Source organism: Opisthocomus hoazin, chromosome 1, assembly GCF_030867145.1.
Source record: "Opisthocomus hoazin isolate bOpiHoa1 chromosome 1, bOpiHoa1.hap1, whole genome shotgun sequence".
Taxonomy (NCBI): Eukaryota; Metazoa; Chordata; class Aves; order Opisthocomiformes; family Opisthocomidae; genus Opisthocomus; species Opisthocomus hoazin.
The window spans coordinates 104,135,750-104,151,785 of record NC_134414.1 but is presented as its reverse complement, the minus strand read 5'-3'; the positions used below and the strand labels follow the sequence as shown (position 1 = coordinate 104,151,785).

At 43.3% G+C, this 16,036-nt stretch overlaps 1 protein-coding gene across 4 annotated transcripts in view; it reads right to left on the bottom strand.

Annotated features, from left to right (window-relative positions):
- The window catches only part of PRDM15 (PR/SET domain 15), a 37,508-nt gene that overhangs the window by 16,595 nt on the left and 4,877 nt on the right, over positions 1-16,036 (bottom strand). For 2 of the 4 annotated variants that reach the window (XM_075431617.1, XM_075431638.1), the window contains exons 2-10: positions 15,691-15,736; positions 12,253-12,346; positions 8,255-8,408; positions 7,127-7,379; positions 5,793-5,915; positions 3,146-3,226; positions 2,139-2,363; positions 1,332-1,467; positions 56-237 (exon numbers count right to left, since the gene is read on the bottom strand). In XM_075431617.1, the coding sequence (XP_075287732.1) occupies positions 56-237; positions 1,332-1,467; positions 2,139-2,363; positions 3,146-3,226; positions 5,793-5,915; positions 7,127-7,379; positions 8,255-8,408; positions 12,253-12,346; positions 15,691-15,727 (1,285 nt within the window). In that variant the 5' untranslated portion in view covers positions 15,728-15,736. Of the gene's footprint in view, positions 1-55; positions 238-1,331; positions 1,468-2,138; positions 2,364-3,145; positions 3,227-5,792; positions 5,916-7,126; positions 7,380-8,254; positions 8,409-12,252; positions 12,347-15,690; positions 15,737-16,036 lie in introns of those variants that run through there. The other 2 variants (XM_075431627.1, XM_075431647.1) reach the window with 2 other exon arrangements.

Here is a 16,036-nt window from a genome sequence, read left to right as displayed (position 1 = left end):
GGTAGAGCTAACGAGAGAGAAAATCAATACACAAGCAAGGCAAACGCAAACCCACCATGAGAACGGATGTGCCTGCTGAGGTTGCTGCTGTTCTGGAAGATCTTACTGCAGATACTGCATTGATAGACTCGTTTGTGCTCCCCAAGTTGTTTTATCAGCTTCCGCCGTATCCCATGTCTACTGGAGAGAATTAAACTTCTTTTGAGGGACATGGTGTTTTGGTGATGGGCAAACCTACTGGATTAGAGAAAGAAAGGCAGGGACTGAAAGGTATCCCATAGGTTGGCAGAAAGAGTCCCACCAGCTGGCACAAGCTAGAGGAGTGTTACACTGAGCTGCTGGCAGGAGAAGGGGGCCTGGAGCTCCCTCCTTGCCCAGGTGCCCTCCGGGCCACCCCCTGGAAGCAGCAGATGTCAGAGCCTGGCTCACTCCAAATTATCCTCACCCAGCACAAACGAGGAAAAAAGCAGCAGTCACCAGCCTCAGAGATTCTCTTTGCAGGCCCCTCAGCGGAACATAAAGGATCTGTTCTGCTTATCCTCTGAAAACATTAGCACTATTTCAGCTTAGAAAGCTTGGCAGTTTGCATGCAAAAGGTATATGTAAGAGGGCAGCAGGGCACCAAGAAGCAGTACTGTTCTATTTCCCAGCACAACCACCCGCTGGAATGCATTTTTGACGGTTCTGTGTCTGCTAAGACCTTACATATTTAGCATTACTAGCTAATTTTGAAATATCAAGCGCTGTATTACACAAAAAATAATTCCAAAAGCCAATTTTACCAAAACAAAAAGACCTAAAAGAATCTAATTAATCAAATGATATTTAAGAGTCTCCCTGAGGTTCTGCTATAGTGAAGTTTTCCCCTCCCACTGCTCTAAATCTGAAGTACACACACACAAATCAACATGAAGTCATTCATGAGTTAAGATGACAAACAAGACTAAATAATGATGGTTAGCATAATTTTAAAGAAAAAAGTATCTTTGCCTTTTTCATCACCACCATTCAATAGGAGTAATATTTCATCTTTCAGCAGCAGGAGGCTTTTGGAATCACACTGAATAAAAGCAGTAACATGATGGAAAATTAAACTCTCATGGTTTATACTCCAAAATTCTACCACCAATATCTCACCACCTGTGCACCATCCTCCAGTGCACAAGCCATCTTTGTGGCACTCAAAGTCAGCTCTTGCAGCAGCAGCAGCATCACACAATTTTACATGAATAAAAAAGAGCATCTGTGAGCCCAGAAGTTAAGCAGAGCTGTTACACGCTACATAATCTTAATTAAGCCTAAGAGGAAATTCTGCATCCCAGAACACTTACTTTGTCACTGAACTGATGCTATTTGTGGTGCTAGGCATCTTTCCTAAAACCAATTCCATAATTTTCTCTTCTGCAGCTGAAGGCAGGGCTACCTCTTCTGGTGGGACCTCAACTACAATGTCAGCTACATGTTCCACTGCAAACACATCACAAAAATACAGTTAATATGGATAGCTAGAAATAAAACATCAAATGCAGGAATTTGCTTTTGTAATGAGATGTGGCACTGAACATAGTATTTGTCCATGACAAATAATGGATTGCTAGTAAGTAGGTAGCACTTGCAAGGTAGAGAAAGTGGCTACTGAATGACAAGTAAGATGCAGCCAACATCTCTTACGGAGTTGTAATATTTGTTACCTTTTGAACCTATTACTAAGGGGTCAGTTGACAATGCATCATGAAATTTCCTACTACAACTTCCCTTAATGGAAGGTAAGGCCCTGAAAAAAGTCCCTTTCAAGAATAAACCTTAAGGCAGAGAGGGGAAGGTATCTCCTCTTGAGAGGGAGGATGCTTCCTCTCCTGTTCCTTCTTGCAGAAAGCTAGGCACGTCTCCTCTGCTTCTCTGGGCCGCTCTCTTACTAAGGCTGTCATAGGAGAATGCAGGTAATCTAAATGTAGGTGCTGCAATGTTTAGCATAGACAAAGCCCTCAAGAGTAATTAACAAAGTCTGTAAATTGTCTGCTTTAGTGTTCTAACTAAAAACCTCCATCTTGTCTGTGTGCTACTTTTTAGGCCTTTCTGAGAGGGCATCAATGCAGACATACTGGGGGATACGTGCTTAGCATTCTTTTCTGTTTTACCTGCAGAAGCCTTCTCTTCAACAGAGACAACAGGTGTTTCTGCTTTTGCTGTTTTGGGCTTTCTTCCCCGCCTGGCCTTCCTCCTGGAGTCCGTACTGGCACTGGCTGCATCACAGATCACCGGCGGGTCCACAGGAGGAGGCTCTGCTGCCTTCTCCGCAACAGACTCATTTTGGCTGGTTTGGGGGGCACCTTTAGCTTGTTCCAGGTGACTCAGCAAGTGCTCTGGGTGGATGGGAAAGAACAAGAGAGTAAGGAGGAAAGAAACTGTCATGAAACACTCAAAGGGATAGATCCAGCTGAAGCCTATCTATCAGGTTAAACTCACTTGGCACAGACCCACTTCAAATGATTTCAAAAGCAGTCACAAGACCTTCCTAAATAAAAGCATACAGTCTATTAAACATTGAACCAATCACTCACAAGGACAGAATTTTTTAAGAGATTTGTTAGATATCACTGGAAAAAGGTTGTGCCTCCTGATAATGAGTAAATTTTTTCAAATGTCCAAGTTATTTAGCAGCCTAAGTCTCCTTTTAAAAAAATGATTCACCAAATGGTCCGAGCTCTTAAATATTCTAAGTTCTTTTGAAAACTGCATAAAATAAGCTGCAAATGAAATGCAGGGGAAAAAAAAGGAAAAAAAAAAAAAAGTATTTCATTACCTTTACTAAGTCTGTGACACAAATACCTGATCAATAATATCACTAAGAATAAGCTCACATCACTGACCTTACACACTGCTCATGCAGTTCCCCATCTTTGATACTCCTAACATTCACATGTCATCTTCTAGATTCAACATTACAGTTGTTTGCCCAGTGCCACATCCAAAATATCACTGTTTTACCTTCCCTGCTACACTTTTTCTTCAAGGACCACAAAAATTAAAACTTTTATCTTACTGCGTCATGGATGGGCCATGGCTTAACAGTGTCCTGCTCTGGAAGCGCAGAATTCTCCTGATACTTCTTAGTACTCTCTCATGAATTTCTAGCACTTCTTACCTGTCAACAGCTGAGGCTCCTGGAAGGCAGATGAACACACTTTACACGTCCACTGGCTGGATTCTGCTTCTGCAGCATTCACTAAATCACAACAAGAAGAAATATCGAAAAGCTTTGCAAATGAGAAGGTGGTAAATCCCTGTAGCTTTGTTTCTTGCAGTAACTCCCTGGGTATCACAAGTTATGATTTAAGCAGTAAGAGGCCCACGGGGGCAGCTGGGACCACTTCAGGATTTTCCAGACATGAACATTTGAAACATCAGAACAGATGAGAATTCAGAACAGAAACTAAAAAATGCCAGAAGAGAGTATCAGTGGCCTTGAAAAGTCTTGAGGGTTCCTTTATCACTTTCTAAAGAACTGCGATTATCAAAGGCACAATATAAAGCAATTTTTAGCACCTTTAAAACCGGGGTTACCAGTCCTCTTCTGACTCAGCTGAGGACAGAAGCAGGAGAAGCCTCCTTGCTCTCTGTGAAGAGCATTGCAGAGTAAGAACATTTGAATTAACAGAAGTAAGTAAGGACAATGAAAACATGGTTTTAAGCAGTTTCATTAATTAAATGCTCTATGAAACCACTATATTAATGTTTTAATTAAAATATCAGCTCACACCAGATAAAGAAAATAAAAAAGAAATTAGGGGGAAACTGGAATGAAAAAAAAGAAAAGAGGAAAATGGTTACTCTGTTCACAGTCCATTGTCTTTAAGTCCTTGGATGATATGTCTGAATTTGTCAGGAGGATCTGATATATCTGGACTGGTTCAGAGATTTTTTTGGTACACGCAAAGCTGAATATTCCACAGTCTACAAGACTCTCTCAGAGGAGGAGGATAACACTGAAGTTAGGTTTAAGTGAATGGCAGGACAGGAGATTCAAACTGTACTTCAGCTTCTGCCACGGATTTCCTGTATGATCGTCAGCAAGACAGTTAATCTCTCTCTACCTGAGGATGCCATCTGTAATGGGACAATAAACCTACTTCTTCCTTTTCACTGTTGGCTCTTAAACCAAAATAAAAGATTCTTTGAGGCAGAGGTTGTTCCCTGCTAAAATTACATTTAATGTTCTGCACTACAGAGGTGTGATCTCATCCATGCTGTAACAAAATAAATTAAAAAATGACTAGACAATTCAGCAACAGAAATTACTTCTTTACAAGCTACCTGAAGAACTTCTTGAGAGCCCTGTCTGCAAGGCCAAAACCAGCAAACCAAAACTCCGAGATTCTATGTAACTTTAAAAAAAAAAGTCAGATTGGTAAGCAACATGTACACTACTGTCTCAGTCTCACGAAGTTGCAGGCTAGTAAAACTGAAAAAGCACTATCTCCAAAACTGAAGTCTGTCTTGGAAAACTGCCCCTGACTCTGCATTTCCCTTGCTCCTCAGCTGCTTCAAGCAGTAAACTTAGAAACCCTGGCTGTGCACTGGTTTGCCAGAAAGAGTCAGGTCCTGCTTAGGTTCCACTTCTTCAGGCTTCCAGGGTGGCTGCAGGGCAACCCAAATTACTTGGAAGCACAGATCTGCCAGTTGGCAAGAGCTTTGCACGACTTGAGGCAAACAGAATCAGAAGAGGCATGTTTTGTTTTGGAAACACCAAAACACTACATCAGTGTGAACACTATACCCAAAGTATAGGCAGCATTTTGTTTCTCTTGAAGTTGGACTTTCAGACAGTAGGATGGAGGATGTAGGAGGGGCTGCTCAAATTCTTCATAAGTACACCCCCCCACCCCTGAAAAATCAGCGATGCCAAACTGAAAAACAACTCCCCAGTCAACTTCACATTTTAGCTGCGACAGTATTCAAGTTAAATGAATGGATCTTCTGATTAATTGCTCTGTACACATCTGCAACAACTCTTCTCCTCTTGTCCTGACTACTTTTAGTATTAGTAAGAAAAATTTAGCAAAGTAATCTTTCCAAAGAACAGACCCAGAATGGTTGTCTTTTGATCCTGATCTCCACACTAGGTACTTTGAGTTTACTTTTAGACATGGCAATTTGTATTAAGTGGGTTCTTAATTTCATTGTTCCACTCAGAGATTACAGAGTGGGAGGGCACTGCTTCATCCTTGACCTTGGGGACCGAGTTCCTATGACACCACTGGTTATTTCCTGAGCCGTATGTTCTTTGCCGAGAGCATCTGTATTGCTTGTAAGTTCATCTAAATTTGAGCTCCTATAACCAAGCAGAGTCTGAACTCTAATAGGCTTCTGGTATTACTGTAGTTTGTAGATGGCCAGTATTCCTGTAATTTCCAAACAGCACTGTTCTTACATGCAGTCGCAATCTCACGTTTTCTTCTAGAACCTGGTCATTTGAACTATTACACTGTGCACAGAGTCTAAAGATCTTCTTTGGAATTGCCCCCAGCCCAACATTAACCACCTCCAAAGTCAGAAGCAGTTGTGGTTTTCATGAATATCATCTGCCTAAAGGTTTATCGGCCCCTCTGCATAGGTATGTTAAGAACCGTGCCCATGAAAACAAAAAGGAAAATCCAGACTTTCAAATCCTCTCTCAATTAATATTTGCTGAATGTTATGTAACCATTGTATCTGCATAGAAGTGGTACACCTAACAGCTCTTTAGATCTGTATCTGCCCTCTACCTCCCTTAAAAATATAATTCTGCATACCTGCTAGATCAGCTGTTGGTATGCTGGACTTCTTCATTTTTTTATGGGGGAAGACAGCAGTCGAAGGTTTTGAAGAGATTTTATTCCCCTCTTTATCAGATTCCGTCACTACCAAGCACATATCTGTGAAGAGGAAAAACAGTTCCTTTACATTCCAGATCCTTTGATTCTCTTGCTCTTTGCTGAGGGCAGTAACCACAATCAGAAAGTTCTGCCCTATAGCAGGCCTGCAAAAAACATTCTGATGTAAAATCCTAACCAGGACATTCTTATGCCTGAACTTCATACAATGTGCCTTTCATATTCTGGAGTATATAGTGAAAGTGCTGAACAGAGAAAGCAGGCCGAACCTAAACAACATTTTTAAATACCCATATGCACACAAAAATACAAGAACAGTTTAAACTAAGAGGAAGCACATGAAACCTCTCAGTTAACACCAGCTGGAAACATCTTAGAATTCAGAAACCTGTTAACCGTATTGATTCGGTTGTAGCACTTACGACTCTGCTTACCATCAAGATCAGCCACAAAGCATGCTGATGGCAATGGCCTCTCCCCAAGCCACCTGTCACCCCAAATTATACTCAGCATAGCAGTAATACCATTTGGGGAGTACTCCCAATTCAAGATCAGAAATAAAATGCCCTTGCAATGCTCAAGGATCGTGGCTTTTAGCTGCAGAAATGCAAAAGTAGAAGAAAACACAGGGACAGAGGAACAAAAGACTTCCGGCAATTCTAATTCAGATTCTAAAAAATCTGCTGCCTTTCTTTGCCAACACACAAACAATCACGTAGAATGGCAGTTCACTCTTGAGCTTATTGTATTCTAGCTGGTCCCATGTAAGGCTGCATAACATAAAATTAGTTTTTTAGAACTGTATAGCAGTTCTGAGCAAAACCAAAACATTTTCACTACAACTGAAAAAGAATGGCTTCGTTACCAAATCTGCATATACGTTTAGACTTACACTGACACTTGGGTTCCTTTGCTCTTCTACCCACAAATGTTTTTGATGCAGCCACCAGTTCTTCAGTGAAGAGCTGTTTAATCAGTTCGTTCACTCAGAAGAGGCTGAATCATCAGCTACATCATCCGTTTTCAAAAACACAGATACATCATGGTGAAGAACCTATGCTTTCTTCTGGTGAAGAACCTACGCTTTCTTCTTGTAGGGCAACCACGTATGCAGGTTAGCCTGACTCTAAAGGCTAAGAAATTCAGGGTCAGAGCCTATTTCATAAACAGCACCATCAGCTACTACAGGAGGGGACTATCAGTCCCTATCAGAACTGGGCCCTTAGGTAGGAAAAAAGGCCCCCCACACATACCATTGGCAACACTAGTGACCTGCTTCAGCACTGGCTTTTCCATTTTTTTGGCGTAAAAAGCTGCATACCACACTCGCAGCTCAGTTCCTGGTGGGATGTCCCGGGAGGTGGTGAAGTAAATATCATTGTCATGCTGGAAGGCAGTTAAGTTTTGATGCTCATATTCGGTGGCTGGTCGAACCATCATCATCCAGTTGCAGTCATCTTCATTTGAGGTGTCAAAATATACCAGGGGCCCATCCTTCTGGAACACCTGTCAAACAAATATGTATATAATAAAGTCCTAACAAATCACACAAAGTTAAGACGTATTTTTATTTTCTGCTTTTGCAATGGCTTCCATTCAGTGTACATCAGAGACAAAGCAAGCCCCAACACTTGCACCAGGCATGTTTCCCGTATCAGTCGCATCTTCAGACGCTAAGTCTGAGACAGACTACTAGGGGCAGGATGGGAACAAACTGAACTTCTATCCAATGAATTCTTGCTGTAGACACCAGTTTCTCACAAAATTTGAACAACTGAATACAGAAGAACGGAGGGGAATCCAAACAGCACACTATGAAACACCCACTAGCTCAAGTTGCACTTGTAAATCTTTACTTCTGAGTTAGGTATTACTAAAAACTAACACTGAATTCAGTTTTTACCGTAGCATTTTTCCTACCAAAACTGGTCAAAAGAAGAACAAAACAAATACAAGAAAAAAAAATATTATTCTTCATGTTCCACAAACCTAATGCGTATGTCGCTCGGCAAGCAAATACAATCAAACTGAAGAGACTCATTAGAACAACTGAAGTGAACTGCCATAGCCATTGTCCCTCTTGTATCATCACATGCAGCAGGTGAAAGACAAGCGGCTTTACTGACTGTATCTTGGCCCTTTCTCCTATAAGGATGTTCACTTCATACATGCAGAATGAGCCTCTAGTTTGGTTCTTCGGTGTCTCGCCCAGGGAATGCTTGTTTAGCTGGTCCGTCACAGGGCATGCCCATGCCTAAAAGATGTCCCAAGTAACGCCCTACACACATTCCCCCCCCCCCCCCCCCCCAGTGTTAGATAGCATAAAATCATCACAGGTAAAACTGACCCCTTGTTATTACTGTTCATGTGCCGTGTCTTACCTTCAGGGGAAAAAATGATTCTTTTTCTAGCTTGGCAACTCTCTTGGATTCAAATGGGCCAAACTGGGTACGCTTCACTAGCTGAGTCAGAGCAAACACTCCTTCAGTCCCATCTTCCAACTGTCTTATCTCCAAATTAGAAGGCAGAGATGACCTAAAAATTGAAGAGAGAATTGAGGGGAAAAAACCAGTTACACATGAGACAACACTGCAGGAACCCATGGAAGAAAGACGTCAACATCTATTTCTCCCATGACAGCAAAGTTTTCTGATCAAAATACCCTAAATTCTAAGAGGATTTAGAAATAATAAATAGAGGACACCAACTATCAGTAGTGGAGGAGGGCCCAAACAGTGATTACCTGAGAGGGCTCTAATCCATGTAAGCCCAGGGACCTGACAGGCTGCACCTGAGGGTGCTGACAGAGCAGTCCAATACCACAGTGAGACTGCTCTCTATCACCTTGGAAAGATCGTGGGCATCGAGGGAGGTCCCTCATGACTGCAAAAAGACAAATGCTGCATCCATCTTCAAAAAAAGGCCAAAAGGATGATACAAGGAACTACAAGTTGGTCGGCTCCACTTCAGTCCCTGGGAAAATCATGGAACAGTACCTTCTGGGAAGCATTTATGGGCACATGAGGAGAAGGCGACTGGAAACAGTCACCATGGACTGATTAAAGGCAATTCACGCCTGACAAACTGTTTGCTTTCCAGGATAAAATAACCAGGTTTGTGGATGAGGGAAGAGCAGTGGATGTCATTTCCCTTGCATTTAGTAAGGCTTTTAACACTATCCCTGTATGCAGGTTGGAATTTTATAGCCTGGATGAGTACACCACTACTAGAGTAAATAACTTGTTGGATGGTCAGGCTTAGAGGGTCACGATCAATGGTCCTTACTCTATCTGGAGGCCACTAAACAACTGGGGTACCACAGAGGTCTGTGCTGGGACCTGTACTATTTAACATCTTTATCAATGACCTAGAAGGGGCAATGGAGGGCACTCTCATTTAGTTTGCAGATCACACTGACTGGGGGGTACGCTGAGGGCAGAATTGCTATCCAAGGGACCTAGATAGCCTGGGGAGATACACCAACAGGAACCACGTGAAATTCCAAGGACAAATGCAAAGTCCTGCGCCTGGGAAGGAAGAAGCCCAGCCAGCACCATTACCAGGGAGAAAGACCCTGGGGGTGGCAGTGGGTAGCAAGCTGGACATGAGGCCATAGCATGTCCCAGCAGCCAAGGGGGCCAAACGCATCCTGGATGGTATGAACAGAAGCAGCCAACAGACTGAGGCAAGCAATTGCCCCCTCTGCTCTGCACTTTATAAATCCTATCTATCTACTGCCTCCTGTTTCGGGTTTCCAGTACAGGAAAGACACTGACAAACTGGAGTGAGCTCAGCGGATGGTCAAGGGCTAGAGCAGTCACCCTGTGAGGATCGGTTGGGGAAGCAGGGCTTGATCAGCCTGGGGAAGAGATGGCTGTGGAGGCCCAACCAGCTGCTTGTGCACACCTATGGGGATGTCTCTGAGATGAAGGAGTTGGGCTCTTCACAGGGCTGCATGTCAAGAGCAGAAGAGACAATATGCATAAAAATGAAAAATGAGTGGTTCAGCTTGGATGTCAGCTCTGACTGGAATATCCCGAGACCTCTTCCAAAATGAATTATCCTATGACCCTACAGATCTTTGGTTTTGAACATGCTTATTTTAAAAAATAACCTGTATCCCTCCCCAGATTAACAGCTTATACACTTATGCAGATCATAACTCTTTAAGATGAAGGCCCTGGAAGTCTCCCTTCTGTCTTCTAGCTCCCTCATTACAAACATCGATCACAAATGCTTCTGTGCTCCCTGCCTCTCTCATTTACCAAACAAGTTTCTGAGAAGAAATTTATGTAGTAAATATTGTTACTACATATAATACACAGAGAACACCTTCCAAAAAAATCATATGACTGGAACCACCATACTGGTTTTACAGACACCAAATGCAACCCTGTTTTTTCAGGTCTGTGCCAATGGATGAAAAGCTAAAACAGGCTACTGACTACTCCATAGAAGCTGACACTGGCAGATCCATTTTCCTGTCTAGATGAAGAGAAATATAAAAAGACTGCAATCTCAGTGATAAGCAAATGAACTGAAAAAATGCTTTCAGTTTTAATACCACAACATGCAATGTTAGAGACAATGAAGTTCAGGAGATGTTTCTTAACACTTCTTTTCTAACCATAAAACATCCATTTAACCTTTTCAGTAGAACAGAGGAAACGACAATCATGTGGTTAAGCAACTAGACTAGTTTTTAAGAGACTGATAACCAGTTTGTGGTTAAACTTGCCCTCAACCTCAGACTCACTCTCTCAGCTACTGCTCCCTAAATGAAAAATAAAGGCTGCAATTGTATTTCTTCTTACACTTTAGCATCTTACCTGTAAACTCTTCAGAAAAATAAATCCATTCTTCTCTAATACAGCCACTTTAAAACTCTGCTTTCAAATCCACTATCTGCTATCCAATACTCCCACTAGTGAACACTTACGCATCTGCATGTCAAATAAGGCTGAAAACCAGTGCAGGCACCATATTTGCAAACGTTCACAGCTGGAACATCTGGACACTATGGTAATTATCCACCCCACAAATAAATTAGAGCATTAAATTTCAAGGCAAAAAAAAAAAAAAAAAAAAAGATGAAAGGTAAGAAATAACAGTTTAACTTCAAGTTGAATCTGCTGAGTATGGGCTAGAGACTTACCACACTACCCAGTTTCTATGTATAGGAAAAGCACCTCCATCACCAGTTTCTATTACTCCTGCAGGCATTTTGAAATTACCCTCAGGAACAAAGCACCTCTAGCGTGAGGACTGTTAAGACAGTAGTCCCCACTAACACTTGCTGCATGAGTTCATCCACAGCAGGTTTCCAGACAAAGGCAGTGCCTGGCAGGAGTGCAGGGTCCTTCCTTTTCTGGGAAGGCCCAGAAAAACGGCTACGGCTCGCGCACCCACGCAGCCAGCCTACACTGTGGGACACCAAGAGCATCCTGCCCAGGCAGAGTGGGGTCACGGCACCTGTGCAGCAGACCCAGCACATCCAGCACCTGTTACAAGATGATCCTGGGAATACACAGCATGGCCTACACTGCCAGCATGTGTCAGACTTGCTGCGCACATGCCCATGTTTTCTGTCCGTGACTTCCCACGAAGAAACATGGAAGCCCTAAGCACATTACAGAACACGTGAAGCCACTTGAATTCTCTTCCCTTTTTGGAACTGTACTGCATTTTCACAGTAGTTGTTTCTTTTCCTTAGCCTTATGTTTTACGCCTTAATACGAATTTTGCTGACAACACCTGATTGCCTTTTTCTGTAAAAATCACTACTCAGGGTTGTTTTCTCCTAGCTAGATTTAGTCTATTTGTTTCTTTTGGCAAGCACGAATGTTTCTGCTGTGCTGTCACAGGTTTTCTGACAGAAGCATTACCCCTAATCATTCATAAAGACTCACAAAAATGAGAACAACTTGTTTTGCTTCTCAGTGGAGAAACTAGAGAGGTTATATGAAGCAGGACGACACAATCATTCACATGAATGAGAAACCTTCACACTCTTCTCCAAAACTAACACGGTACATCTGAGGAGGGGGAAAAGTTGCAGGTACATCTGAGAAGGGGGAAAAGTTGCAGGTACTTGTCCAAGACAGAAGTCATCACCCCAGCTGGCACTATCTGACTTTTTTCCAGAAAGCTCAGCAAAGGAGCCAAGTCCTGATGAGCAGCAAGCTAATTTTTGGATTCTATTCAGTAGAGCACTTAAGTGTGTGAATCATTTTTTTTCTATTTAATCAAGGCCATGTGCTTTCCATAGACCGAGACTTCACCTTTCAATTGTCAGCTTGACACCCATTAAGCAGCAAATATGCTTTAAAGAACTAACACAACTGCTGGGTTAGCTGGAACTCACACAAACGTTCCTTACCTTGCCCTGCTCAATACAAAGGAGTCTTTGACGGTCACCACTGGGCCCAGTTCAGGGCACTCTGAATCATGGTACTGCCCACAGTCCTCGCACCCTGCAAGGAAGCAGACAGCATACAGAACGGTTGCTAGAAAACATTTTTGTAAGACAGTCACCTCCTTCTTTCAAGAGCCAAACACAAAACCTAGCAGCAGGAAAAATACAAATATGTTAAGGCAGCTGTTTATTTATATTGCTTAAAATAACATGTATAACTGAACATTAGTTTGACAGCTGGCACCTGCCTAGGTGAAATAACACACACTGTGATCAATACTATCAGAAGACAATTGTTTACATGGTCTCTCCAACAAAAATAATTGCCTCACATCCACAGTAAATACTCTGCTTGAAGACAGCATTATTCTTCAGATAAAGTGCCATAACACCTACCAGCTGAAGAAAACCACGTTACTACCTTCACCAGAACCCAGGCTTTTAGAAACAGTTTGGGTAGTGCAGTCCTTTTGGCGACAGGAGGCATCAGCCCAGTACCAGCAGCAGACCCGTCCCGAGGCCTCGGCAGGGCATGAGCGCGCTGTGGGACCCCAGCTCTGCCCGGAGCCGTGCCTGGCCTGCTCACACTCCTCGCCCAGAGTGTAGGGGGAGATACCTCCGAGATGCCTTCTGCTGCCTTTCCAGACAAGTCAGCTGGCTGCGGAAGACACTTTGGCCACTTCTTAACTCATTGTCAGCTTACCTAAATTAACTTCTAGGTTAAGCAGCTGTAAATTACCCAGAACTGAATAGTTCTTCAGGAATAGTTTTCAGACCAGGATAATTTGAGGCTTTCTAAAACAAGCCAGCGTGACAGGGTTTCAAATGCACACACATTGCTTCACTCTGAAAAACAGCTGTCAAACTGCCCTGCCTGGTCAGCTGCTGACACAGATATTACTCCTACAGTGCGATCTCCACCTGAGCTCCACGTTCACGAGGGCAAGTCAGGTAACCCTAGTAAGGATGCAAAGTAAGGGGTGGTTACACCTTGTTTGGTAAGAGAACAAGACAAAAAGCCATGTCGTTCCAGGGCATGCCCCCTCAGTAAAGCTACTCTGTACTCCTAACTAGAAACCTCTCCTCTCCCAGTATTTGTCCCAGTGAACTAACAAAAGGATCCTTTCTAAGATGTAGAAAAGGGATCCCAAACTACAATGCACAGTTCCATGTTGTTTCTTCTTCTGGTGACAAAAACAGCTTAGCAGTGAAATTCCACACGCATCTGACAAACAGCAGCAGTACCAGCTCGTGCAAGCCCCGAGCCTGGACGCTGCCTCCCGCACAGCTGCTTGTGCTGCCTTCTGGTGAGCCAAGGAACGAAACCACCAGCTTCTCCCATCAGTTTATTTTTCAGCTGAATGAATTTCCCAGTCGACTTTGCTGTACAGCACCAGACAGCTGTATCAGAGGAAAGGACCAGTGGGCAAGTGCTATCTACCTAGTACCAGTGTCAAATCTAAGCCTACAGCCACATGGTCTCCTCCATCCTGCGCTGCTTACCATACCACCACCCCCCTTAAGTGTGCCTGTAACTCACACTGAGCTTAATATTACTGAAATAATCTGGACTAAATATAAAATACCCAGAGAGGGTGGAGAAGCCACAGAGGAATTTGTAAACCAGACTGCTGAAAAGAACTGGATTATCACACATAAAGGGTTGTCATAACCAACGGGGATGGACAGGAATGAATAGCCGGAATGACAGCTTCTTAAACTGGCTTTGCTGCCACAGGAAACGAAGCACTTCATCACTGTCCTTATCTTTCAACTGCACCTAGGCACCCTCCACTTCTGCAAAGATAGTCACTGCACAGGTTCAGCAAGGTGCAGACAGCATTGTCCAAAACCGCATGCAGGAATAAGCTACACATTACTCTCACTCCTTTGTGGCTGAATGATACTGACATTGTGTAGCGTGTCTCTCAGAATCTAAGGGATGCCTTACAGCAGACATTCCCCAAGGCTGTGACACTCACCATACGTGACACTTCCAAGAGACTGCGGCCACTGGAGAAATACAAAACTAAGTATGGGGATAAATCGTAACTAACCATAACTACATCCTGGGGGGAGTATATTCACAAACTTCTATAAAGAATGTTCCAAAACTCTCTTATGTCTATGAAATAAGTATTCAGTTATGTTAACTATAGGAATATACAATATTGTTTATAACAACTCACTTTTTCAGAACATGAGCAGTCCCCAGAAAGCACAAGAAAGCTCAGGAAATTCATTGACCACAGCCTCCACTGGAAGGGGGAAAATCGTGTTGTGCAACACCTTCTACCTGTGCAATTAGGGAATGGTATCACAGCCCAACCCTCGTTGCTATCCAGTCACCAGACTCTTTCTATGAAGGGGAAGATAAGGTAACTTCACCACTGGTATCTGCAACTCAATAAAAATGCCTACTGAGTAAACACTATTTTTGAAGGAACCCTGGTGAATCGGTGGTGGTAGGAAAAGTGCAACTTTTTTTCCAGCATAGATGCCATGATGTTAATGTGCAGTTGTGGAGCCATCGGGGTAAAAGTCTCTGGATCCATACCACCAAAGACATATGTTGCATTCTGCTCTTCCCAGATCAGTTCCACAGCACCTTGGCCCTCTCTGCTCACACAAGCAGGTAAGTGGGCTCTACATCTCTTAGCTTTTTTCCACTGTTAACACCAGACAGTGACAAAGCAGAGGCTGCAGGGCTAGTATGCCACTAGGAAACAAGCCTACCAGCCAAGCTCCATCAAGCATGGGACACTGCCCACCACAGTCCCTGGGCACACCACCACTGCAGCCTTTATCCACACACCATGACCCTACGAGTCCAGACCCCAGGTCACAGAACCCAGCCTGGCACAGAGGGTTATGTAGCAGGCAGACCACAAAGCCGAGCTGCATGAAGCGCAGGCATAACCGCAGGGGCACAGGAAAACGCAGTGAATGCCACAAGTGAGACTTGTCATGGCAGTTGGTGCATCTCAAACTTGTCCAGAAAGAATAATGAGCCTGCATCCTCCTCCTGTGGAGGTGCAGGTCTTCAACTCAGGCTAAGGGTCAGAGTTCCTCACAGATACCCCTGGTTGCTAAAGCTGGCTGTATAAACGAAGGGCTTAGACTAGTGTTAGGCCTTCCATCTCACTTACTTCAACCACAAAAAAGCTGTTCTGCTAACTCACATTCCGAGGTCTCTTTGTGTGTTTGCTGACAAAACCAGAAGAACGTGTATGCTTAAAATTAGCAACCTCCTCTCTATTCCTCCATAAGTTGTCTGAGCTTCCTTTACATAAATACTTTTCTAAACCAAAAACTTAAGTCTGTTTTAGTCTTTAATGTCAAACATTATGGGTAGACAGGTCACATCATGAGAAGCAGATCGTTTTCCTTTCTAGTACTTACAAATAAACATAGTCTCATCAGTGCCATCTTCAGCCATTTTTTAGACCTGCCAAAACACAAAAGACAAAGTTAGTTCCAAATGACTTTTACTTTCTGTATTATTGAAACATCCCTTCATGGACTAAGATGGTGACTGGCCCAGAGCACACCCAAACACGTTACTGCCCCTGCAGGAGTATCAATGGAAAGTTAAAGAAACTAAAGCTGCTAAGAATCCCCCAGTGACCGATGTATCATTACATGCGTTGTTCAAATCACTACCAAGAAGCCCAAAGGTCTGTAGGTTCCTGGGCATTTCTCTGAGACAATGCCATCTCATGCCGTTCGCATCCCTCCTCTCGCCCAC